Source organism: Moschus berezovskii, chromosome 9 (genome assembly GCF_049115385.1).
Source record: "Moschus berezovskii isolate FMDL1 chromosome 9, NW_MosBer_1.0, whole genome shotgun sequence".
Taxonomy (NCBI): Eukaryota; Metazoa; Chordata; class Mammalia; order Artiodactyla; family Moschidae; genus Moschus; species Moschus berezovskii.
Genome location: NC_142468.1, coordinates 69,085,911 through 69,112,320, shown reverse-complemented (window position 1 = coordinate 69,112,320; position 26,410 = coordinate 69,085,911). Strand labels below are relative to the sequence as shown.

The following is a 26,410-nucleotide window of genomic DNA, read 5'->3' as shown; positions in this document are numbered from 1 at the left end:
ACTGCCACTGCTGCCTCCCATATCACATTGTTGCTTTTCATCTGTAAGAAGGCAGCATAGAAAATTCTTATTGACTGAGTATAACAGTTATTGCCACATACAGAAATTAAGTATTACTATCGATTTTGCTGAATAGGATATTATTTTTACCAGTTTAACATATATATTCATAAAGTTATATCACATCAGTTCCTTTCTTTATATGAAAAATAATTACCTGCGTTTTTAATTCTAGCCTCAACCAGGGTTAAGGATTGTGGGGGAGGGTATTTTAAAGATATGTAATTAAAGATGCTTAATGAGATTCATCTATATTGAGGTTTCTGATCTCAAGTACTCCTCTAACTCCTTATAAACAAGAGAATTACATAATCATTCTGAGGCCTTTCAAAGGTTTAAGCAGGGAGTTATAGTGTCTTCAAATAGTTCCCTGCTTAATCAGGTAGTAGCTATGAAAGTATAATAAATGAGAAACAGAAGAGAATTCATGGGAATGGTATGAATACAGATAACATAAAAACAAGATGTTTTCTACTGTTCAGGGATTCCAGCAGCTCTTAAGCATTATATTTTCTACTAAAATTAGGCACCTAAAAATAACTTGTTTTATGTTCTTATATCTTGTCTGGTTCAAGAACTGTACCAAAAAAGCTGTGTTTTAGATAACAGTGTGTTTAGAAGGCCTAACTTTTGCTTCTATGTCGTTGTTGAAGGTTTTTTTGGTCCTTTATAACAGTGAGTACAAAAAGGGCCTCTACCTTTTAAGAAAGATATTATATTAATATTACCTTGTTGCACAATCCTGTGACTATAACTACTGGGGGGAAATGACAAATTCAGAAATTTCAGAAATACCAACTAAAATGCACCATCTAAGGGGAAGAAGTGTGTCCTTTGGGACCTGAACCAACCACCAGCTTGCTGGGAGAATTCCCGAGCACCATCCATCGCATCCCATCCCCAGTATTGTGTTGTAGAAATCTGTCATCTCCTGGCTGTTGAACCACGATCCAGCAAAGCGGCCCACGGCCACAGAACTGCTCAAGAGCGAGCTGCTGCCCCCGCCCCAGATGGAAGAATCGGAGCTGCACGAGGTGCTGCACCACACCCTGGCCAACGTGGATGGGAAAGCCTACCGCACCATGATGGGCCAGATCTTCACCCAGCGCATCTCCCCCGCCATTGACTACACCTACGACAGTGACATACTGAAGGTGGGGTAAGCCATGGCTTGAAAGAGCTTTACCTGCTCCACAAAAGGATCGAGTCCATTCCTGAATTTTCCTGGGTTCCTTTAATGCCTCCAACATAAATTCTCCCTTTTTTTTAATTGAAGCTGTTGATTTACAGTATTGTAATAGTTTCAGGTATATAGCAAAATGATTCAGTTATATATATCTATTCTTTTTCAGATTATTTTTTATTATAGGTTATTATAGATTTTATTATAGGTTGTTTAATAAAGGAAATCAACCCTGAATAATTCACTGGAAGGACTGTTGCTGAAGCTGAAGCTCCAGTTCTTTGGCCACCTGATATGCAGAGCCGACTCATTGGAAAAGACCCTGATGCTGGGAAAAGATTGAAAGTAAAAGGAGAAGGGGATGGCAGAGGATGAGATGGTTAAATAGCATCACCAACTTAATGGACATGAATTTGAGTAAACTCAAGGAGATGGCACAGGACAAAGGAGCCTGGTGTGCTACAATCCATGGGGTCACAAAGAGTCACACAGAACTTAGCCACTGACAACAGTTATAAGATATTGATTATAGTTCCCTGTGCTATACCATAGGTCCTGGTCCAACATAAGCTCTTAGTGTGAGGTCTGTATATGCAAAATGTGTGCATGTACATTATTCTAGGAAGAGCCACACTTTTAATCACTTACTTGTAGGAGTTCCTGATCCACCCCCTAACCAAAGAGGGTAAGAAGTAGTGGTTTTAGAGACCAAGCCCTGGCCCAGCTTCCCAGCGCTGAAAAAACCAGGTCAGATCCAGGTCAAATAGCCAGCTCCCAGTACTGGCTGCACATTAATGTCACCTGTGAGGCCCGTTGACAACGCAGAGGCTCAGGCCCTACATCCAATACAGTGACTTGGAGTATAAGTGTGAAGCACTTCAAGAATCTCTGTTCAGGGACTTCCCTGGTGGTCAGTGTTTCAGACTCCATGCTCCCAATGCAGGTGGTCCAGGTTCAGTCCCCGGTCAGGGAACTAAGATCCTGAGTGCTGCAACTAAGACCCACTGCAACCAAATAAATAAATAAACAAAAAGAATCTCAGTTTAAAAGCTCTTCAGGTGGCTTCTGAAGCACAAGCAGGTTTGGGAGACTTCAACATTTTCTTTCTTAAAAGCAAAAACAGTCTGAAACATTATAGCAAAATGTTAAAATTTTATAAAGTTAGGTGAGTTAATAATAGATATTTGTTATATTCTCGATACATTTCCATATGCTTAAAATAGAATTTGAAGGATAGCAGAGAAAGTCATGGTAAGGTTTGTGGAAGATCAGTATAGATTTCAGGGGCTAAGTGGTTTTTCTTCACTGGTATTTTAGATATCTACAGGATTTTGGTTGACTTTTTAGTTGTTGGTTTTTTGCTTCTCTATTGTCTTTAATAAATTTTCTATAGTGAAACAGTGCTACTTTTATTTTAAGAAAACATGAAAAAGAAAGTTATTTACAAAATATATAAATGCCATGTAGCTTTCAAGAGGCCCACTATGAAATATTGTAGTCTGTGGGAGGGGGTTTGATGCTGTTAGATGTTTGACTGCCACAGTATCTCTGAAAGTCCTTTTGGAGAGTTGTGTGTAGGACTAGCTGTCTCTGAAAGGCACACATCACCATTGCTGAGAGCTTGAACTTTGAACTGAGGAAGCCTTCCCAAAATAGGACATGTTGGAAGACATGTGGTTTTCTCCTTTCCTGAATGTGTTCAAAAGAGGAGTGACTCGTTGAGATCTCTTTTGTGATCTTGGGAATAAGCAGTATAATGCATACGACAAGCCACAGAAAGATATTTTGGGCGATCCCTTTGATCAGGCTTCAGTGACACTTGAATTGGTCGTGTTTTAGGGCAGCTTCTCCATCCGCACAGCCAAGATACAGCAGCACGTGTGTGAAACCATCATCCGCATCTTCAAAAGACACGGTATGTCCTCTTTTAAAAACATGGGCCTTCTCAAAAGACATTTTGTTTCCTCTTCAAAAAGTCATGTTAATGGACTTGGGTGCAGCCATGCTTTACTTTTAAATTCAGTTACACTCACTTCACACCCGTGACATTCAAGCTTATTTTTATAATTCATCTTGTGGAGGGGAGACAGATTTGAGTATTATAACCTTGTTGCTAAAATACAGTTGGTTTGTGGAGTCAGAAATATGACTAGGGAATTTCCTAGAAGTCCAGTGATTAGGACTTAGTGCCTTCACTGCCATGGGCCTGGGTTCGATCCCTAGTCAGGGAACTAAGATTCTGCAAACTGTGTGGTGCAGCCAAAAAAAAAGGAAATGTGACTAAATTAACAAACTTATCCTTAGATGAGCTTTCTATTAGTTAACTTACAGAATTGAAGATAAAGTGATTTCAACAGTCCCAGTGGCAGATTTTTAACTGTCATGTTTGTGTTTGTTTTAATTTGTGTCTGGAAAGCATGAGAAAGAGGGACCAGTTATTTTTCCTTATTTGGTGTAGGAGCTGTCCAGTTGTGTACCCCACTCCTGCTTCCCCAAAACAGACAAATATATGAGCACAACGAAGCTGCCTTATTCATGGACCACAGCGGGATGCTGGTGATGCTGCCTTTCGACCTGCGGGTGAGGCTGGGAGGCTTTGCTGACAGTGTGGGTGCTGTGCCTGGTCCCAGGGCTGGTATCATATTAAAGGAATACCCTCACCAATCATTCTTGCCCCCCCCAGGCTTATTTTCTTAATGTCACCTCTAAGAAACATAATCTTAAGAGAGTTATCAGGGTGAGAGCATCATGAGAACATTATGGTAAACCTTTGACCGTGTGTGCATCCACCTTAGTGCTTATATAGAAGCCTGAGCCCTGCATTGCCGGTGCCATGTCTGCACATCAGTGTTGAGTTCCACCAGGTGATCATAGCAGGCTAACTTGGCCAACCCAGACATTTCCCATACATTAATGTCTAGAAGAGTCAAATTCTTGTAACAGCAAGTATCACTGCCAAGTGTGTGTGCTGAAGTCTGCTCATGCTTGCTTTCTTATCACCAGGGTTTCCTTTGACAGCAGCACGCTTACTGGTTGACCACTCACATGGTGCTGGCTGCTAACAAGCCCATCTGTACTGTACACACATGTGACAGACAAGAGGTTAGTATTCCTCTTGTACAGAAAGCACTTACAAATAGATGAGTAAAGGCAGTTCTCTGAAGAGAAGATGCATAGGGCTAATAATCTTCTCACAGATATTCAACCTCACTAATAAGGAAACACAAAGCAAAGGTATCTGAACTTCACCTCTCAGACTGGCAAAAATCTTTAATGCCCATAGATAACTAGGGTTTAGGAAAATAGGTACTTTAATATATTGCTGATGAGAATGTAAGTTGCTGAACCTTAAGAAAAGTAATCTGAACGTATTTAATAAAGTAAATGCATATACTACACACTTTGAGCTAGCAATTTTTGAGGGATTTATTTAAAGAAATAACACATTGGTACAAATATTAAAAAGACATCCATTTCCAATTTATCATGGTGGTCAAAAACTGAAAACTGCATATTCATCAGTAGCAAAATGGTTGAATAATTTATTATGGAATATTAAAGAGGTAAAATATCAAAATGCATATATATTTAGATAGATCAATATCTATATTTGATCTGTAGGAATATCCATGGTATCCTGTTAGCTGGAAAAAAGTATGTTTCAAAGGAACTCTAATATGATTCTTTCAGGGAAGGTTGCGCAGCAAAAATTTGAAGTGATAGATGGACCAGTGTTACAGCTCCATGTTACAGCTCAGTTTATGTCAGGAAAGTGTGTAATTTCCTCGGTTCTGTCTCACCACAGCAAAAATGTGAAGTGATGGACAGACCAGTGTTACAGCTCAGTGTTTGAGCTCAGTTTTATTTGGCAAGGAAAGGAAAATACACCCTCAAGGCATCAGGGCGGGCGGACCCAAAAGACACAAAGAGAAGAGAAGCCAGAGGCTCAATTTTGGCTCCTCTTTTTAAATGTTTTTTTCTCCTCCCTCTGAGCCTGCCCTATGTAAACTGGGCTAGCCAGGAGGGCTGTTTGTTTCACCTGAGGTTCTCACTCCAGTCCTCAGACCTTCCTTTGTTCTATTTTTATGGGCTTTTCCCTTCTTCGTGTTTTAGCCACTTCGTTCTGGACTCCTTTTTCCTATTCTAACTACCTAACAATTCCATTTTTATTATACAGAGAAAGAAAGAAGTTTTAAAAAAAACAACAGCTGAGCATGTGCACAAAGATGTGTGTTTGAATGCACCTGGTATGTCTGAGATACATACAGTGCTCCCACATGCGTGTGAATAATGCCACATAGCAGCTGGTTTGTATCCCAGACTGAAGTGTCAAAAACTTGAACTTTTGACTGTATTTTTCTGGAGGGATGTCTGGAATCAGGACATTGTCTCTTTTTCATATCTGTGTTTTGCAGCATATTACAAGAACATGTTTTGCTTTTATGGAAAGCAAAGTTTTAAGAGGAAATTCCTTCTGTGCCCTTGGATTTAGTTTTTCTTTGGCAATAAGTCAAGTGGTTTGGGATTATTTTGAGTGAGAGGTGAGTAGGTAGCATATCAGATTTGGGCTCAGGAGAAGGCAATGGCAACCCACTCCAATATTCTTGCCTAGAAAATTCCAGGGACCGGAGAGCCTGGTGGGCTACCATCTGTGGAGTCGCACAGAGTTGGACACAACTGAAGTGACTTAGCAGCAGCAGCATCAGAGAAAGTACAGAAGAGCAAACATTTACATAACTATACTTAAAAGTGGCTCCTTATTGTCTAGACATTAGGACACCAAAATGCAGATTGTTAAACATTAGCTTTCTTTCTGTGAGCAAATATATTAAATCCCCCCAAATAAAAATAATTGCCCTTTGAGAATTTGACCTATTAGTTAATGATACCACGTCAGATCTCTTGAGGCAATCTGGTAATGGTTTTATAAGCTGTGGTGATTATTAGTGGGTGGTTATTAAGAATTTCTTCTGTAAGATCTATGGGAAAATCAGGAAATTTGTAAGAGGTAATACCCATTTTGACTGCAGTATTATGTGACACTTAAAAAAAATTCACAGGTCATCATATAACTTGCACAGAATAAAATCTGGCAGAGTATATTTCACTAAAAGTGATTTTTTTTCTCAAACTTAAAAACCTAAGAAATGCCACCACGAATAAGGTTGGTGTTACATCCAGCAGTGAGATCGGCTGCTGTCTGACCAACTCAGAAACATTCCAAGGAGTGTGAGTGGTGAGCAGTGCACAGCTTTGTGAACATTCTCAAAACCACTGAATTGTAAACTTTAAAAGGGTGAACTCTATGGTATGTGACTTACAACTCAAAGGTTAAAAAAACAAAAGGAGTAGTGGTTGGCACCTCTTGATACTGACCTTTGAAACTTTATTTTTCAGGTTCCTTTTGCAAGATATGTGGCAAGAAATAATATATTGAATTTAAAGCGGTAAGAAAAAGTGGGGGTTCATTTGGTGCAAGTGGGAAAGAAGCCCAAAAAGAGCATTTCATCTACTATGATAGTTACACAGTCAAGTATTTGGAGTTTAAAGTACTGAGCTTGGAAAATGGTCACAAAGCCCAGCCCCAGTACCCCTTTCTATGATCAAGACTGGCATCCTCCTGTTTGTAGGAATGTTGCATTTGGGTAGCAACCTGAAACCCCCAGTCTTTTCTGTGCCTTCTAAATGTCCCCAAGCTACTTGACTAATTACTTTCACAAATGGTTGCTTGGAAAAACATCTGGCTGTTCTTGATCACAGATGGCCCCTTTTAAAATATACTTGAAAGGACAAGCGGCCAGTGGTCTCTGTGTGAAAACTGCCTGCACAGGTAACTGAATAAAAACAGCTTGTGGAGAAGTGGAGGAAACCCAGCAGGAGTGCTGAACACCAAGGACCTCCAGGCACTTACTACTGGGGAAAGGTTTTCATTCAAATACCACAGGGTCAAACACCAAGATCGTCATAAATTGGAGCAATGTTGTTGTCAGCAAGGCACCTGACTTTGCGATTCCTCTCCTAAACAAAGTCAAAGCTCTTTACATGCCTTTATTCTCAATTCCAAGTAAATAATTACTAATCATAAAGTGTGGGTATCACTGTGTAGAAAGCAAGCACTTATGATAAAATTATTTTCTGTGTTATTTCATGTCTATTTCAGAGTTAAAAAGAAATAAATAAACCCCATTGCTTAATAGTGGCAACACTGAGAATTGAAACCTAGATACAAGGCATGACTATTCTGGGCAAATCTATCTTTATGTTCTCTTAATCATACTACTGATTGATTTTGCCATATTATTTCTTTTATTCAACAATCTGTTATACATATATAATTCCAGAAAGCAATGACCTCAGAAATGCGGGCTTCTCTCTGCAGATATTGCATAGAACGTGTGTTCAGACCTCGAAAATTGGACCGATTTCATCCCAAAGAACTTCTGGAGTGTGCATTTGATATTGTCACCTCTACTACCAACAGCTCGCTGCCCACCGCTGAAATCATCTACACCATCTATGAAATCATCCAGGAATTTCCATCACTTCAGGTTCCTTCCCATACCCTAACATCCCAAGGTTATCCCGCTAGACAGAGTCCTTCACCAGATGTTTTGAGTCTTCACAGAACTGCTCCTCAGATGGTGCTGGCCATGAAATCACATTGTTACTCAAGTTCCTGGGAAATTTTGATGTAGCTTTTGAAATGGTCTCATGCTCTTACCTCCTCCTAGAAAGGAATGAATTTTGGTTTTGTCTCTTTGGTTGGGGGGAAGCTATAGTTTCTACATTCATTCTCCCAAAATTTGAGGAATTCAGCTAAGAATCCTAGGCTACTTTGAGCATGTTGGGAACCCTCAGCTCCCTCCTATGTATGCCCCGGCTCTTTTTTTTAAAATATGTACTAATTATTTTATTGCTTTAGATTGCATGGAATGCATTTTCTCTCTTTTTAAAATCAAAGTTTAATTGATTTGCGACAGTTTTTAATTTTTAAAATTTTTAGCCACACTGCGTGGCATGTAGGATCTTAGTTCCCCAACCAGGGATGAAACCCATGCCCCCACCATTAGAAGCCCAGAGTCTTAACCACCGGACTGCCAGGGAAGCCCCCACTCAGGCTCTTAACAACTGGCCTCCCTTTGTGTGGTCTCTGTGGACTCCCAGCCAGTGGAGGTCCCTGTGCGCACAGTGGTTGCCTCCCCGGCCTTCCCGCCCCGGCCCCTGTGCACAGAGGTTGCCTCCCCGGCCTTCCCGTCCTGGCCCCTGTGCGCAGTGGTTGCCTCCCCAGCCTTCCCGCCCCGGCCCCTGTGCGCACAGTGGTTACCTCCCCGGCCTTCCCGCCCCGGCCCCTGTGCGCAGTGGTTGCCTCCCCGGCCTTCCCGCCCCGGCCCCTGTGCACACAGTAGTTGCCTCCCCGGCCTTCCCGCCCCGGCCCCTGTGCACACAGTAGTTGCCTCCCCGGCCTTCCCGCCCCGGCCCCTGTGCGCAGAGGTTGCCTCCCTGGCCTTCCCGCCCCGGCCCCTGTGCGCAGTGGTTGCCTCCCCGGCCTTCCCGCCCCGGCCCCTGTGCGCACAGTGGTTACCTCCCCGGCCTTCCCGCCCCGGCCCCTGTGCGCACAGTGGTTACCTCCCCGGCCTTCCCGCCCTGGCCCCTGTGCGCACAGTGGTTGCCTCCCCGGCCTTCCAGCCCCGGCCCCACCACACGCGCCTCCTCCTCTATCCACCGTGACCTCCCATCAGTCACCATGCGCCCCTTTCCAGGTAGACCTCTCCACCCAGGTGCAGTGGGCGCCCAGGAGCCTGCCTGCAACTTCCCTGGTTGTCCAGCCACCTTTTCTTCTCAGCTCTCACAGCACGTGAGAGGAGAACCCACATGCTGGTTGCCACTTGTTTCCTCCAGGCAGAACATGCTCTTTCAGGGCACACTGTCTGTGCAGCCCAATGCACCTGGCTCAGCGCACAGCTCACCACCCTGTGAATGCTCCTTGACTGTGTGCTTATACTCCACCAGCTGGGCTCACAGGTCAGTTAGGAGAAGGAAACGGCAACCCACTCCAGTGTTCTTGCCTGGAGAATTCCAGGGACGGCGGAGCCTGGTGTGCTGTCATCTATGGGGTCGCACAGAGTCGGACACTACTGAAGCGACTTAGCAGCAGCACCTGCAGTACCGAACCAGGTCTTCTCCCTCTTTGAAATCTGTGTCACCCTGCTCAGGCTTTTGAACGTAGCTGGAAATGAAAGTATTTCTGATGTTGTATATGATAAAGATTAAATCATTAATATATTATACTCTGACCACAACAGTGTAAGAAGAATATATATAAAAAAGTAAACTAGAAGGCAATATGCTAAAATTCATTCCTTCCATTGTGTCAGTTTGGTAAATTGGAGATAAGATTCTAGATTTCATCAGGTACCTGTGTTGCTTTTATAATGAAAATAATAATTTCTCTATCCTAGGAAAGAAATTACAGTATTTACTTGAACCATACCATGTTACTGAAAGCAATACTCTTACACTGTGGAATCCCAGAAGATAAACTCAGCCAAGTCTATGTTATTCTGTATGATGCTGTGGTAAGCATTTAATTCGTTTGAGTTGATATTGAAGGACAATAATAATAGCTGATGAGAATTTTCTTAGTGATGTAACCATAAAACTGAATTGGGAATTTTATCTCCTTCTCCTCATTGCTCTAAGGTAAAAGAACCAATGCCTTTGATTCTACCAACAGTTTTGTTTTTGTTTTTCTATCAATAGTTAACAAGTATTGGTTGAGCTTTTATTCTGTACTAAGCCTTGTGCTACTAGTGACCTCCATGGTGTGTTTGCAAGGGTAACTTCTGAAGATTGAATTATCTTATTTAATTTTTAAGATAATAAACTTCTTCACTCACTTGCTGCTTAAGGCAAAAAAATCACTAAGTAATTGGTCCTGATACTTGCCTGTAATAAGTTTAAAAATAGTCAGCCTTTACTAAGCAGGCAGTGTGCTTAGAATATATGTGCCAAGCATTGTTCTAAACCCTTTATGGAGATTAACTTGCCTAAATTAATCTCACAAGCACAGTTATTATCCTTTAGAGAGGCCAAGAAAGGGAGTATTCGTTTTGATAGTAAAAGACTTATGTCCTGCCCTTAATTCTTCCAGCCTGTCTGAGCTTATCAGTGAAATCATTTATAGACTGGGGGAGACTGGTTTAGACTTCTCTTGGGGCCTCATTTATCACCTCATTTATGTGAGACTGGGGCAGCATCACCTCCCATTGCCCTTCTGAATTTAGCCACATCGTTGTATTTATTACTGTCCAGTATTTGTACAAAGCCTGAAGTGGGGGACAGTGAATATCTTAAATATTATGGTGCTGGGGTGGAGGTGAATCCTTCCTTATGTTTCCTAATTTCTTTTCATGTTAAAGATTATTTTTATAATAAATAAGAACATCAAGAAGATACAGTCACTAGCAGTGCCAGACAGCCTATGATTAAGACAGGATAAGCTGGGAAAGTTCGTGATGGTTGACTGTTTTTTGCACACTAAAAAGCTCAACTAGCTTTTATTTCATCTTCAGGGACACATCAAGGGTCCTAACTTTAGTGTTTGCTTCTTCGTGTTTCTTTTCTCCTCCCAAAGTGCTGCTGCTGTTTGGCAGGGACAGATAGAACAGAGTGTCAGTGAGAGGCTGGCAGAAAGCCCAGGGATGGTGCAGAGAGCTCCCCATCACTTTTGTTCATATTCTGTACGCTGCCTGGCAGCATGGGGTGGCACTCAGAGCCTGTCCGCACGTGGCTTTCGTTAGGGGATATGGATCAGTTGACTCTAGCATAAGCACCCCTGGGTAAGCCTCTCTTCCTCTGGGTCATCTCACCATTCAGCAAGTATAGCTCTCCCCTTGTTAATTCTTGTATGTCAGGAATTGTTGTTCAGTCACTCAGTCGTGTCCAACTCTTTGCGACCCTGTGGACTACAACACACCAGGCTTCCCTGTCCTTCACTGTCTCCTAGAGTTTGCTCAAACTCATGTCCATTGAGTCAGTGATGCCATCCAACCATCCTCTTTGCCCCCTTCTCTTGCCCTCAATCTTTCCCACATTTTAAAACCATGTTAGTTATAGCTTATGTGAATTGTGGAGGGAAAAAAAGTCTTTTAATCAGTTAATCCATCCTTATGATGCGGAGCAGTTTGTCCAAAATGAAGGATACACCTGTCAGAATTAGCCTGGAAACTGTATCTTGTTCACGGCCAAATGTGGTGACTCTCATTGTTAACTTTCTTCTTCTCCATTAGACAGAAAAGCTGACGAGGAGAGAAGTGGAAGCTAAATTTTGTAATCTATCCTTGTCATCAAATAGTGTAAGTATCTTTCAATGGTGTAATTACAGCTGTCTCTGTAACGCTGTAATTCCAGAAAACGCCAAATTCTCACTGCAGTCAGGCAGCGGCGCTTCCCACCACCTCAGACAGTTTTTCCCTCAAGTGTTAATAGGTGCCATGGCAACGTCTGGAATTAGGGGAAGAGAAGTCAGGGCCATGATCAAAGAATGCGTCTCCGTGCTGTTTTCCTGACACCATATCCTTCTCTTCACACTCCTCGCCAAGACTGAGCTCGGTGGAGCCTCCTGCCGCGCATACCTCACTCTGCTCAGCCTCTGCTGAAGTGGATTCTTCAGGATCGTTTGTGACCCAGAGCTCCACCTCACAGGCCTCCCTCACCTCCTGGTCTTCCAGCACCTCAGAGCTGCATTATAGTTCTGGGTTTTCTGGGGCATTACCTACTCCTAAAATCTCACTGTCAGTGAGGAGGATCTCACAGGGTAAATAGGTTTGTCATTTCTCTCTTCGAGCATGAGGTTGGGCCCAGATCTTTGCCAATCACCCCGACTTAACTGAGTCCCTGAAAAGCAAAAGACAACAGGGATTTCTTACATTTTCCTGAATATTTATTTAAGAGAAGATTTTTTTTTTTTAACTTTCCCAGAGCCTTTCTAGACCTGGTCTGACACTCAGTTACATAATCCAGTTGTCATTTAGCCACTTAAATCTCTTGCAACCCCATGGACTGTGTCCCGCCAGGCTCCTCTGTCCATGGTATTTCCCAGGCAAGAATACTAAAGTGGGTTGCCATTTCCTTCTCCAGGGGATTGTCCCCAACCAGAGATGGAACCCATGTCTCCTGCTTGGCAGGCAGATTCTTTACCACTGAGCCACCTGGGAACCCTATAGTAATGAGCAAAATTCACTTATGGGATAAAATAAAATATGATCGTACACAGGCCAGGCGGAGTTATTCAGATTCTAGGACACCTACCATGTGTCAGGCACGGTGCTAGGGACATAAAGAGATGTCAGTGGAAGAGTCCACAGACTGCTTTCAACTTCTTCTTTCATACTGGCCTTTAAAAGCCATGAGGGGATCCATCCAGTATGTGTCTACCCTCAGCTCACAACTTTCACGGGGTGTCACAGTTTAAAGAACTCACTCAAATATTAATAGTTTGCAGGTTGGGAAAGTAAACCAGATACATAGTGCTAGGAACTCTGGAAATTAAACCACATTACATTTTAAATGTTAACTGTTATAGTAGGTATTAATAAGTACAGAGTGACTCAATGGCATAATATTCTAGTACAAAGGACAGTATTTATGCAATACCCTAGATATGTATACAGCACATAGCCATGTGCAGAAATAGTCCCGTGTATAAATGACACAAAGAATCTGTCCAAGAAACTGCCCAGTTCAGTGACTCCTTAAAATGGTTCAAGCCTAAAAGGTTCTCTGAACTAATATCACATTTCAAAATACTTCACGCTTGCACAAGATAGCCACATTGGTTGCTAAAATGTCAGCTTCTTTGCTATTTGCTAAATTTCTATCCATTAGTCACTTGATGTGCATGTATGCTCAGTCACTTCAGTCGTGTCTGACTCTGCAACCCCATGGACCCTAGCCCACCAGGCTCCTCTGTCCATGGGATTTTCCAGGCAAGAGTACTGGAGTAGGTTGCCGTGCCCTCCTCCAATGGATCTTCCCAACCCAGGGATCAAACCTGTGTCTCTTACGTCCCCTCATTAGCAGGCAAATTCTTTACTGCTAGCGCCACCTGGGAAGCCCAGTCATTTGATATTAAGCATTAATTCAAAGTTGTGTGTTGATTAGTTCAAAATGGAAAAGTTAGTATCTAATATAGGCACTGGTGGGCTTTCCAGGTGGCTCAGTGGTAAAGAACCTGCCTGCCAACACAGGAGACATAAGAGATACGGGTTCAGTCCCTAGGTCAGGAAGATCCCCTGGAGGAGGGCATGGTCACCCACTCCAGTATTCTTGCCTAAAGAATTCTCATGGACAGAGGAGCCTGATGGGCTATAGGGCTGCAAAAAGTTGGACACAACTGAAGTGACACAGCATGCATAGGCATTTGGTACTCTCATTATTTTAAAAGGAAACCCTAAGAGTATTAGAAGAGGGAGTAGAAATGCTGCAGCAGAGTTTCAAATATCTGGCCCAGTCTTCATATTTTACAGATGAGGCACCTAAAGCCCAAAGAGATGCGTGACTTATCCCAGGTTACATGGAGTTAGTTGGTAACAGGTTGAGTACCAGAATCGGGGGGTATAAATTCTGATGCTTCTGGTAGTTTATTAATGGGGTGGTGGTGGTGGTTTAGTCACTAAGTCGTGTCTGCCTCCTATGATCCCATGGACTGGGGCCTGCCAGGCTCCTCTGTCCATGGGATTCTCCAGGCAAGAACACTGGAGAGGGTTGCCATTTCCTTCTCCAATTATTGGGTAATGTAATGTTAAAACTGGTTTTAGAAAAGGCAGAGAAACCAGAGATCAAATTGCCACCATCCGCTGGATCATCGAAAAAGCAAGAGAGTTCCAGAAAAACATCTATTTCTGCTTTATTGACTATGCCAAAGCCTTTGACTGTGTGGATCACAATAAACTGTGGAAAATTCTGAAAGAGATGGGAATACCAGACCACCTGACCTGCCTCTTGAGAAATCTATACGCAGGTCAGGAAGCAGCAGTTAGAACTGGACATGGAACAACAGACTGGTTCCAAATAGGAAAAGGAGTATATCAAGGCTGTATATTGTCACCCTGCTTACTTCTATGCAGAGTCCATCATGAGAAACACTGGGCTGGAAGAAGCACCAGCTGGAATCAAGATTGCCGGGAGAAATATCAATAACCTCAGATATGCAGACTCCACCCTTATGGCAGAAAGTGAAGAGGAACCAAAAAGCCTCTTGATGAAAGTGAAAGAGGAGAGTGAAAAAGTTGGCTTAAAGCTCAACATTCAGAAAACAAAGATCATGGCATCTGGTCCCATCACTTCATGGGAAATAGATGGAGACACAGTGGAAACAGTGTCAGACTTTATTTTCAGGGGGTTTCCAAACTCACTGCAGATGGTGATTGCAGCCATGAAATTAAAAGACGCTTACTCCTTGGAAGGAAAGTTATGACCAACCTAGATAGCATATTAAAAAGCAGAGACATTATTTTGCCAACAAAGGTCCGTCTAGTCAAGGCTATGGTTTTTCCAGTGATCATGTATGGATGTGAGAGTTGGACTGTGAAGAAAGCTGATCGCCGAAAAATTGATGCTTTTGAACTGTGGTGTTGGAGAAGACTCTTGAGAGTCCCTTGGACTGCAAGGAGATCCAACCAGTCCATTCTAAAGGAGATCAGTCTTGGATGTTCATTGGAAAGACTGATGCTAAAGCTGAAACTCTAATACTTTGGCCACCTCACGCGAAGAGTTGACTCATTGGAAAAGACCCTGATGCTGGGAGGGATTGAGGGCAGGAGGAGAAGGGGACGACAGATGATGAGATGGCTGGATGGCATCACCAACTCGATGGACGTGAGTTTGAGTAAACTCCGGGAGTTGGTGATGGACAGGGAGGCCTGGCGTGCTGCAATTCATGGGGTCACAAAGAGTCGGACACGACTGAGCGACTGAACTGAACTGATAATGTTAAAAAAAAATTTTAAGAAAAAAATAAAATCAAAGACATAAAATTTTTAAATACTATCTTTAAGATACTAAAGAAATTATTAACACTTTTGGATTTTTTTAAAAATACAAGTGATTTATGATTATGGAACTACCTTAAGTTTCATTCATAAGTCTTCATTCAGCTCTTCAATTCCATGTACCTGTTTATAGATGAACCAGGTTCTATCTGCCTATAGTCTCAAAGTAGCCATAGTTTTGTCTCTTAGTTTCCACTTCAGCCCCTAGAGTCTTTTTTTCTGGTTTTATGATCATAGTTGCTGCCCCTTTAACTGTGCACTGGGCCAGGGCCTGTGCCCCGTCCACAGATCAGTGTTAGCTGCTGCCCCCTCCTGGCGAAGACGACGAGTACAGCTGCTGAGAACTGGGATCTGGGATAAGGTCTGAGCCAGAAAAGGCAGTAGGGGCTGCCTGTAGGAGGTGGTATCCAAACTGCATCTCAAACCTACAAGTAGGAATCATTCAAGGGAGGACAGGGAATTCCCATCCTAATTCAGTGTAGTGTTAGAACGAGTCAGACTTTGCCTTCCTGGCCTCGTTGACATGCCTGTAGTCATATAAATTCATGAGCATGAGGAAGGCAAAGAGGAACAAAACTGGCCTGAGTATATATAATGGAGGCTCTGCTAGTGTCAGGGTCTGCTCTGCTGGGGTCAGCATTCGCTGTGTGTGGGACTAAAAATGAACTGTGAGTAGGGACCTAGAGCACTTCTGTGAGGTGCCTTAGAGTTGTTGGAAAACAATAATCCTTAGTGGGGACTGTGGAAAAGACTAAAATTAGCCTTGACCACAAAATCTACCCTTTGGAGGTGCAAAAGCTCTGCCACTTCCCCCTGTGTATAGGAAACATGCAGCAAAGTGAGTCTTTCCTGCCATGGATTTTGGAAGCTAACTGTGCCTCCTTGCTTTCCAGCTGTGTCGACTCTACAAATTTATTGAGCAGAAGGGAGAGCTGCAAGATCTTTCCCCAACCATAAATTCATTAATAAAACAGAAAACAGGTGTTGCCCAGTTGGTGAAGTATGGCTTAAAAGATCTGGAGGAGGTCGTTGGACTGTTGAAGAAACTTGGCATAAAGTTACAGGTTTGGCAATTGTTTGATTCTGGCAGCGCCAGTTTGTAGCGTTAATAATAGCACAAGGAGGAAATGGGTTTTATTTTATTAATGCTAGTTAAGTGTTTTATTTTTCCAGAAGAACACTGCTTTCTACATTTTGGAACATTTGATACCGAGTAATAATTTTGGCTTATATCAGAATTTCTTTGTGAGCATCACAATTCCTACTGTGTGGTAATTCTTACTATGTCAGCCTCAAGAGAGGTGGTTATTCTTGAAGAGAACAGAGCTCCTCTTACTTGGTGCGCTATAGTCCAACAGACTGTGTACCAAATGTTTTGTTTATACTAAATAGATTGTTCTCATGCTCATGATGGAAAATGGGGTGTTCAGCATTGCACGCTCTTTAAATCTCGAGCCCTTGACACATCCGTGTGGCATTTCCCTTGACAGGTCCTGATCAATTTGGGCTTGGTTTACAAGGTGCAGCAGCACAGCGGAATCATCTTCCAGTTTGTGGCATTCATCAGACGGAGGCAAAGGGCTATATCTGAAATCCTTGCAGCTGGCGGTAGATATGACCTGCTGGTGAGGGCATTTCTTCCTCAGCTTGCTATTTTAATAGTTACTTATTTAGCTGCACCGGGTCTTAGCTGCCACCTGTGGGAGCTTTGATCTTTGTTGTGGCTTGCAAACTGTTAGTTGTATCTGGAATCTAGTTCCCAAACCAGGGATCGAACTCGGACCCTGTGCCTTGGGAGCACTGAATCTTAGCCACTGGACCATCGGGGAAGAAATTTTTTGAAACTACAGAAAAATTGAATCACTGGTATTATTGAACACGTATGTATATTTTAACTAGGAATAGAAATGTCTTATGAAATGCATTTGTACTATTTTTAACTTTTGTGTAAATAGCTAATAGGTTTACAGAATATTGCAAAGATAGTACAGAGAGGTCTTATGTACTTTTTACCCAGTTTCTTCCAATGGTTAAAGTTGGTATAACCATAATAAAATACCAGACCCAGGACACGGACCTCCACATACTGTATGTGTCTAATTCTGGGCCATTTTTATCACATGTGTTGATTCCTGTAATTACCACCACAGCTGAGATACAGTGGAATATATTAATAGAACCTTAACTCCTTTATGTCCTTTCCGTTCCGTTCCATCGCTCAGTCGTGTCCGACTCTTTGCGACCCCATGGACTATAGCCTACCAGGCTTCTCCGTCCATGGGATTCTCCAGGCAAGAATACTGGAGTGGGTTACCATTTCCTTCTCCAGGGGATCTTCCCGACCCAGGGATCGAACCCGGGTCTCCCGCATTGGAGGCAGACGCTTTAACCTCTGAGCCACCAGGGAAGCCCTTATGTCCTTTACCCCATCCCATATATATGATTGTCTTATTTCCTCACTGTACATTGAGGTCCACATCAAACAGTGTTGTGCTTTTTGCTTCCAGTGTTGAATTCTGAAAAAAAAAGAAAAGAAGAAAGTTTACTGTATTTACCCAAAATTTCTGGATTCTGATGAGAAATCTGGGTTATTTGAAAGTGTTGAACTCTGAAAAACTCAAGAAAAGAAAAAAGTTGACTGTATTTACCCAAAATTTCTGGATTCTGATGAGAAATCTGGGTTATTTGAATTATTTTTCCCCTATAGGAAAGATGACTCGATGCTTTTAAGATTTTTATGTTTGTTTGTTTAGTTTGAAGTTCAGTTATGTGTCTTGGCAGGACTTTCTTTGGATTTGTCCTGTTATTTGATTTTTCCAAGCTTCTTGAATCCATAGGTTTGTCTTTTGCTAATGAACCTCCTACCAAGCGCCAGCAGGCCTCAGAGAGGGTTCAGTGAGGAGCCAGGACTTCCATATCTGCCTCGGGGTAGTGCGTCCCCCACCAGCAGAGTCAGTGGAGGCCAGGATCCCTGACTTCCACCCTCACCCAAGCAGTAACAAGGCCCTCCTCCCCTCTGGGGTGTGCCAGAAGCTGAATGGGAAGCTGGAACTTTGACCACTATCCAGCATAGTATGAGGCATTATTTTTTCCACAATTTTTTCAGCTTTACTTTCTTCTTTCTCTCTTTCTAGAACTCTGATAACACAAATGTTACATCTTTTGTTATGCTCCTATGGTTCTGGGACATCTTTCTTTACAGTCTCTTTTCTCTGTTGTTTAGTGATTTTATCTTCAGTTTCTCTGATTGTTTTTCCTATTATCTCCATTTATGCTATTGGGCCCATCCAGTGAGTTTTTTTGTCTCCCACTTCTTTGCTGAGACTTTACCTTTTTTTGTTTCAAGCCCATTTATGATTCCAGTTGTAGCATTTTTATGCTGGTTGCTTTAAAATCCTTGTCAGATAATTCTCACATCTGTTTCATTTTGTTGGTGTCTGTCGATTTGCCTTTTCTCATTCACTTTGGGATCTTGGCTTTTGTTACGATGCCTGATTTTCAGTTGTATCCTGGACATTTTGAGTCTTACGTGACTAGACTCTGGAACTTACCTAGACCTTCCGGTTTAGGCCTCCTCTGATACTGCGTAGTGGAGGTGGGGTGGAGGAGGCAGGGGGTACCACTTTTCTGCTGTCGGTTGGGGTGAAGTTCAGGTTCCTCACTCGGCTTCCTTCTACATCCCCAGGCTGGGAGGGGTGCCTTGTTACTGCTTCCCATAGGCCTCCACTGATAGTACAGTGGAGGGCTGGGGGGTTGGGGAGTTGGCAGGTGGCCTTGTTAGTGCTGGAAAGTAGTGAAATCCAGCTTCCATTCAGCGTGCTCTGGCACCACCCAGGAGGGGAGGGGCACCTTGTTACCACTTGGGTGGGGTGGAAGTTGGGGATCCTGGTCTCCACTGACACCCCTGGGGGAAGCGTCACTCCCAGACAGATAGGAAAGTCCCGGCTCCCCTCAGTGTTCTCAGATACCACACTCCTGGGACTTGGTGGGGCCTCTCTGGGTAAGGGGGAATGTCTTGACCCCACTCAGCCATCATGAGTGGGAGTGTCTATGCTTCTTCTGTGACATTTGGCTGACCGAGGCCAGTATTGTCTACAGATTTTCTGTCTTGCTGGGTTGCCCCTTTCTTCATTTTTTTGACCAGAGAGATCAGATTTTCCTTGGGGCTTTTTTGTTTGTTCTGCTTGGCATTTCTGGGATGACAGTTTCCCCAGCACTCAGTCCTGGGTTTAAGAGGCAAAAACCAAACCCAGGGAACTCACCACATGTGGTTCCTCAGATCCCATGGTCCCTGGTCAGCCTGCCATCTTTCTGCACTCTCAGAGTCATCTTACGTTTGTTTCATCTGTAGTGTCCAGGGGTTTTAGCTGTACTTAGAGAACAGGGAGAAGTGTATCTACCCATCTTGGTCCAGAACCTATGTATGCAACTTTAAATTATCTAGTAACATAAAGTAAGTAAAAAGAAAAAGGTGGCATTAATTTTAATAATGTATTTTATTTAACCCAATATATCTAAAATAATATGTAAGCATCAAAATTTTTTTAATTATTAAGGTGCTATTTACATTTTTTCTAAGTCTTTACAGTTAGCATATGTTTAACCCAGTATACCCGAATACTATTTCAACATGTAATCAAATATCTAAAAATTATTAAGAAGCTATTTTACATTCTTTTCCATTCTGAGTCTTTGCAACCAGTATATTTTACATATACAGCAAACGTCAATTCAGATTAGACATTTCCCATGCTCAAGCCCCATGTGGCTAGTGGCTGCCAAATTGAACAGTACAGAGCTTGGTGCAGCATTCATTAACATTTCCTGAATTTGCAGGTATGCTTGCTTCTCTCTCTTGCTACACACACACACGCACACACACACTCTTACACACTATTTTGTTGAACCCTTTGATAAGTTGCTATTAGAGTGCATGCCCCCAAATCATCGCTTTTCCTATCATAACACTTCCTTCTCCATTTCATAACCAGAGCCGTCTGTCTCTCCACAGATTCCCCAGTTTAGAGGACCACAGGCTCTGGGGCCAGTTCCTACTGCCGTCGGGGTCAGCATAGCCATAGACAAGATAACCGCGGCTGCCCTCAACATGGAAGAGCCTGTAAGTACTCGCTCTGCCTTCCAGCTCTGAGGTGGCTCTCCTTTTGTAGTTATTCACATGGAGCTCCAGGGGTAGTAGCGATAGACTGAGGTTTAGGGAGACTGTCTTTGCTGTGAGGGCAAACCTGAATGTTGGCGTCGATACTTAGCCTCTGCTTTCTAGCTGGGGGACCTTAGTCCAGTAGCCTGACTCTCCTTATCTGTAATATGCTATGTAAATGTGAGACATTACACTTGTTAAGACTCATATCAAAGCCCTCTGGTCATAATTCTACAAAGAAATGGTTTTCTCCTCTGTGTTTCAGGCAAGATTAGTTTTCCCAGAGAAAAAGAATATCTTCCTAAAGACTTAGAAATAATTTCAAGTCTTTTATCTTAAAAGACTAATATAAAAATTTTCTGTGTCACTTTTTTTACGTCATTTTGAAGCAAAGACTTGTGCATTTATGTTGCTGTACGTGATTTTAAGGTGCCTGTTTTCATATGAGTGCTGCCTCCATGGTCTCACATACATGCCTGGAATCTCCCTCCTCTGAATGTAATCAATGTTTCTGATCCAGGTTACAGTAAGCTCTTGTGACCTCCTGGTTGTAAGTGTTGGTCAGATGTCCATGTCCAGGGCCATCAACCTAACCCAGAAACTCTGGTCAGCTGGAATCACAGCAGAAATCATGTATGACTGGTCACAGGTAAGGAGACAAAAAGCGCCTGTGAGTGGAGGGCGCCCTAGTCATGGCTCCAACAGCAAATCAGTGTCTATGGCTTTAGTTTCTGCCAAACTATCTCTGTGATTTCATTTGCTTCCTGTAGGAGTTTCTGATTGTTGGAGTAACAAATTACCAAACTAAGTGGTTTAAAATAACACTTAATTATCTTACACTTCTGGAATTCAGAAGCCTGAAATCAGTTTCACTGGGCTAAAATCATGGTGTCTGGTAAGGCTGGTTCCTTCTGACGGCTTTAGGAGAAGAATCCACTTCCTTGCCTTTTCCAGCGCCTAGAAGCCTCCTGCTGCATGCCTGCTTGTGGCCCTTTCCTCCGTCTTCAGACTCACAGGGTAGCATGTTCTTTCCTCTGCACTACGTTTCTGTCCTTCCATCTCTAATTGATCCTCCTGTGCCTTTTTACCAGGACTGTTGTGGTTATACTGGGCCCATCCTAATAACCCAGGATAATCTCCCCATCTCAAGATCTTTAATCAATCTGCAAAATCCCTTTTACCATATAAGATACTATAGTCACAGGTTCCCAGGGGTGAGGATGTGGACATCTCAGTAGCGCCATTATCCAGCCCAGCCCACCTCCCAGAGGCATTCTGTGTCGAGTGTTTTTAGCTTTGTATCCTCGGGCCTCCCACAGCTGGCCTAACCCCTGCTCTGGGTGTGGAGATGAGAAGAATGGCCCAACTGAGCACCTGGCCTGCCCTTTAGAATGGGGGGCCTTCAGATGACTGACTTCCCTACAAGCAGATCACAAAAGGGGCTGCATTCCCAGGTGGTCCTCTAAGTTGTACACACATTCACACTCACTCATGGTGCCCCAGAGCATGAAGAGATGCCTAGGGAAACAGAACCCTACCCTCCCACCTGTTTATTCCACATTGCCTGCCAAGAGCTGCTGCTGTCCATTTTTGTATTATATAAAAATTCATGTCAAAAGTATGCTGAGCAATAAATTATAATCCTTTAACAGAGCAGCATCCTATTCCATTTACTTGTTTCATAAATTGTTAGAGAAATGTTCTGTCTTAAAGTAAAAGTATAAGCTCAGTGATGGTGATTTCAGCCCAGCACAGGGGTGTGTGTACCCTGCAGGCTTCTCTGCTCTGATACTTCTTTGCTTTACGCTTCAGTTCTGCTTTTCACCTTCTACTGTTTCTTTTGTTGCCTTTGTTTTCCCCAAAGGCCTTGTGTGTGTGTGTGTGTGTGTTAATATTTAGCAACAATCAAGATGTGAAGCTTTTGAAAACCTCTTACTACAAAATTCCTCCTTAAATTCTATACTCTTCTTGCTTAATATTTATTTATATAAACCATAAGATCAACATGTTTAGTTATTCACTTTGAGAACACACTGAACATAGTGTTTTCATTCTCTTTAACTACTTGAAGCTATTCCAAGCGCTTTGTGTTTATTTGTTTCAGTCCCAAGAGGAATTACAAGAGTACTGCAGACATCATGAAATCACCTATGTGGCCCTTGTCTCGGATAAAGAAGGAAGCCATGTCAAGGTAAAGACCAGAGGAAATCTTTCACAATTCAACAATCAGATTTCCCAAACTGTATTAACCATGGTACGCCCAACCTTCCCACTGAGGTCCTGGCCTTGGGCATGGGTGGAAACCCATTATTTCATTCTCCTTTTGAATCGCTAGGCCTGTTTTTTGGAGAAAGTGTATGAAATAAAGAAGAGAGATCTGAACACTTTTCTTTTGAACTTAAAAAAAAAATTAAAAAGCTATGACTAGGTTTTTTTCTCTACATTTTTCCCCCTTGTTCCCTTTCTCCATCTAAGGAAATAAAAATAACTATAGCTAATATCTCCTGGCAGACATATCTCTGGTTAACTTCCTAACCAATTTTACTATGTTGTATTTAACCAAAAAAGTTCATAAATAGATTACCTCATAACCTTTATTTCTATTTTTAAATGGAGAAAAATCAATATATTTTCCCTTTGTTTTTTCCTTTTAATGTCTTTGTCTGGTTTTGATAGCAGAGTGGTTACAGCTTCATAAATGAGTTGGATCCTCTGTTCTCTGGATAATGTTGTAGAATTGGTATTATTTCATTCTTAAATATTTGCTAAAATTCACCAGTAAAAACACTGGGACCTAGATACAGGGCTATCAAGATTGCCTCTTTCTCCTTGAGTTTTGGTACTTTATATTCCATTTCACCTAAGTATTCAAATATTCCTCTTACTATCTGTAAGATTTGTAGTGATATTCCCTTTCATTCCTGGTATGGTAATTTATCTCTCTCCCCCCACCCTTTTTTTTTCCTGATCACTCTAGCTAGAGGTTTATCAGTTTTGTCTTCAGAAAACCAGCTGTTTATGTCATTGCTTTTTCTCTGTTTTTTGTTCATTTGTGTTCTATTTTATTGATTTCCTTTTTTTTCTTCATTCTGCTAAATTTGGATTTAGAGACAGCCACTAGTGGAGGTTTGCTTTTCTTATCCACACTTTGACATTCCCCGCCTTTTATTGAAATGGTTAAATAATGTATATGTTATGCAGTTATTGAAATGGTTGGGCTTAAATCTACCATTTTACTGTTTGTTTGGTTTGTTCCATCTGTTCTTTTTTCTCCCTTTTTTTTTTCTTTTCATGCTTTGTTTTTAGATCAAATAGTTTTTATTCCATTTTATCTCTATCGCTGGTTTACTGACTATAACTCTTATTTTTAGTGGTATTTTTTAATGACTTCTCTAGGGTTTGTAGTATACAACTTTCACGTTCTGCCTTCAAAAACTACTGTATGCCTTCACATGTAGTATAAGAACCTTACAACCAAATACTTGCATTTCCCCCACCATCCTTTGTGTTATTGCTGCCAATTTGTTTTCTAAATATGTTACTAACTTCATAATACATTGTATTTTGGTTTTAATTAATCAATTACCTTTTACAGAGGTTTTTGAAGTAAAGAGGGAATGTCCTTTATGGGGCTTCCTCTATAGCTAAGCAGTAAAAAAATTCGCCTGCAATGCAGGAGATGTGGGTTCAATCCCTGGGTCAGGAAGATTCCCTGGAGGAGGAAATAGCAGCCCACTCCAGTACTCTTTCCTGGAAAATCCATGGACCAAGGAGCCTGGCAAGCTACAGTTCATAGGTCGCAAAGAGTCGGACACGACTGAGCATGCATGCACATCCTTTATATTTACCCATATACTTACCATTCCTGGAACTGTTTATTCCTTTGTGTTCAGCCAGATAGCATTCTGATTTTATTTTCCTTCTGCCTGAGAATTTATTATTTCTGATTAGTGCAGGTCTGCAAGTGATGAATTCTCTCAACGGTTACTAGTCTGAGAAAGTCTTTACCTTCGTTTTTGAGAGATATTTGTGCATGATATATGATTCATGATTTATGTTTTTCTTTTTGCACTTTGAACATTGTCTTGTTTTACTGTCTTCTGACCTGATAGTTTCTGTTTAGAAGTCTGCTTTGATCCTCTGTCTGTAATTTATCTTTTTATCTTCTGGCGCCTTTTTAAGATTTTCTCCTGTCACTAGATTTCTGCAATTTGAATATGATGTGCCTTGGTGTCATGCTTTATGTTCTAATGGTTGGTATTCACAGAGCTTCTTTGAACTGTAGAGTTACAGTTTTCATAAAATTTGGAAATTATTCAGACATTATTTCCTCAAATGTTTCTCTGTCCCTTTTCCTTCTGGGACTCTGATTACAGAAGGTTAATCATTTGATATTGTCCCACAGCTCATTGGGAGAAGACAATAACCCACTCCAGTACTCTTGCCTGGAAAATCCCATGGATAGAGGAGCCTGGTAGGCTGCAGTCCATGGGGGTTACTAAGAGTCGGACACGACGGAGCGACTTCACTTTCACTTTTCACTTTCATGCATTGGAGAAGGAAATGGCATCCCACTCCACTGTTCTTGCCTGGAGAATCCTAGGGACGGGGGAGCCTGGTGGGCTGCTGTCTGTGGAGTCGCACAGTTGGACACGACTGAAGTGACTTAGCAGCAGCAGCACAGCTCATTGAGGCTGTTCTTTCGTGGGTTTTGTTTGCTTTTTCTCTCTGTATGTGCTTTATTCTGGATCATTCACTGATCTTTTCTGCAATATCTTATCTGCTATTAATCCCATCCAGTGCATTTCCTATTTCAGGTATTGAAGTTTTATCATCTGTATAAGTTACATTTGTGTCTTTTTTAAAAAATGTCTTCCGTTTCTTCCGTCATCATAGTTCTTATTTCCTTTATATTCTTTATAATAGTCATTTTTAATTCCATCATCTTGACATTTTGGTCTGAATTTCTCCTGGTTATGGAATCATATTTTCCTTCCTCTTTTTATGCCTGTTAACTTGTGAGTAGTTATTAGACATTATGAGGTTTACATTTTTTTGTACTGTGTTTTATTACGTTCCCCCCCCCCTTTTTTTTGGCTGTACTGCACAGCTTTCAGGATCTTAGTTCCTGAATGGGGATTGAACCCCAGGCCACGGCAATGAAAGCTCCCAGTCCTAACCACTAGACAGAATTACCCTTATGTTCCTTTACATACTGCTGGACTTTGTTCTGGGATGTAGTTAATATCCTTGACTGTTGCTTCATCCTTTCCAGCCTTTAAGTTTTGTTAGGGCAGCCTTTAGTCTAGACCCTTATGGCAGAAAGTGAAGAGGAACTCAAAAGCCTCTTGATGAAAGTGAAAGAGGAGAGTGAAAAGGTTGGCTTGAAGCTCAACATTCAGAAAACTAAGATCATGGCATCTGGTCCCATCACTTCATGGGAAATAGATGGAAAAACAGTGGAAACAGTGTCAGACTTTATTTTTGGGGGCTCCAAAATCACTGCAGATGCTGATTACAGCCATGAAATTAAAAGACGCTTACTCCTTGGAAGGAAAGTTATGACCAACCTTGATAATATATTAAAAAGCAGAAACATTAGTTTGCCAACCAAGGTCCGTCTAGTCAAGGCTTTGGTTTTTCCCGTGGTCATGTATGGATGTGAGAGTTGGACTGTGAAGAAAGCTGATCACCGAAGAATTGATGCTTTTGAACTGTGGTGTTGGAGAAGACTCTTGAGAGTCCCTTGGACTGCAAGGAGATCCAACCAGTCCATTCTGAGGGAGATCGATCCTGGGTGTTCATTGGAAGGACTGATGCTAAAGCTGAAACTCCAATACTTTGGCCACCTCATGCGACGAGTTGACTCACTGGAAAAGGCTCTGATGCTGGGAAAGGTTGGGGGCGGGAGGAGAAGGGGACAACCGAGAATGAGATGGCTGGATGGCATCACCGACT

At 42.2% G+C, this 26,410-nt stretch overlaps 1 protein-coding gene across 5 annotated transcripts in view; it reads left to right on the top strand.

The window, feature by feature from the left end:
• EIF2AK4 (eukaryotic translation initiation factor 2 alpha kinase 4) overlaps window positions 1–26,410 on the top strand; it is a 110,537-nt gene that overhangs the window by 73,082 nt on the left and 11,045 nt on the right. For all 5 annotated transcript variants that reach the window (XR_016038235.1, XM_055436986.2, XM_055436990.2 and 2 more), the window contains 12 exons: window positions 978–1,214; window positions 3,083–3,158; window positions 3,702–3,823; window positions 6,641–6,690; window positions 7,623–7,791; window positions 9,703–9,819; window positions 11,533–11,598; window positions 16,188–16,358; window positions 16,785–16,919; window positions 20,306–20,413; window positions 20,973–21,101; window positions 22,557–22,643. Coding sequence is in view for 4 of the 5 variants with exons in the window: in XM_055436986.2 (XP_055292961.2) it covers window positions 978–1,214; window positions 3,083–3,158; window positions 3,702–3,823; window positions 6,641–6,690; window positions 7,623–7,791; window positions 9,703–9,819; window positions 11,533–11,598; window positions 16,188–16,358; window positions 16,785–16,919; window positions 20,306–20,413; window positions 20,973–21,101; window positions 22,557–22,643 (1,467 nt within the window). In the remaining variant the exon portion in view is untranslated. The remainder of the gene's footprint in view (window positions 1–977; window positions 1,215–3,082; window positions 3,159–3,701; window positions 3,824–6,640; window positions 6,691–7,622; window positions 7,792–9,702; window positions 9,820–11,532; window positions 11,599–16,187; window positions 16,359–16,784; window positions 16,920–20,305; window positions 20,414–20,972; window positions 21,102–22,556; window positions 22,644–26,410) is intronic.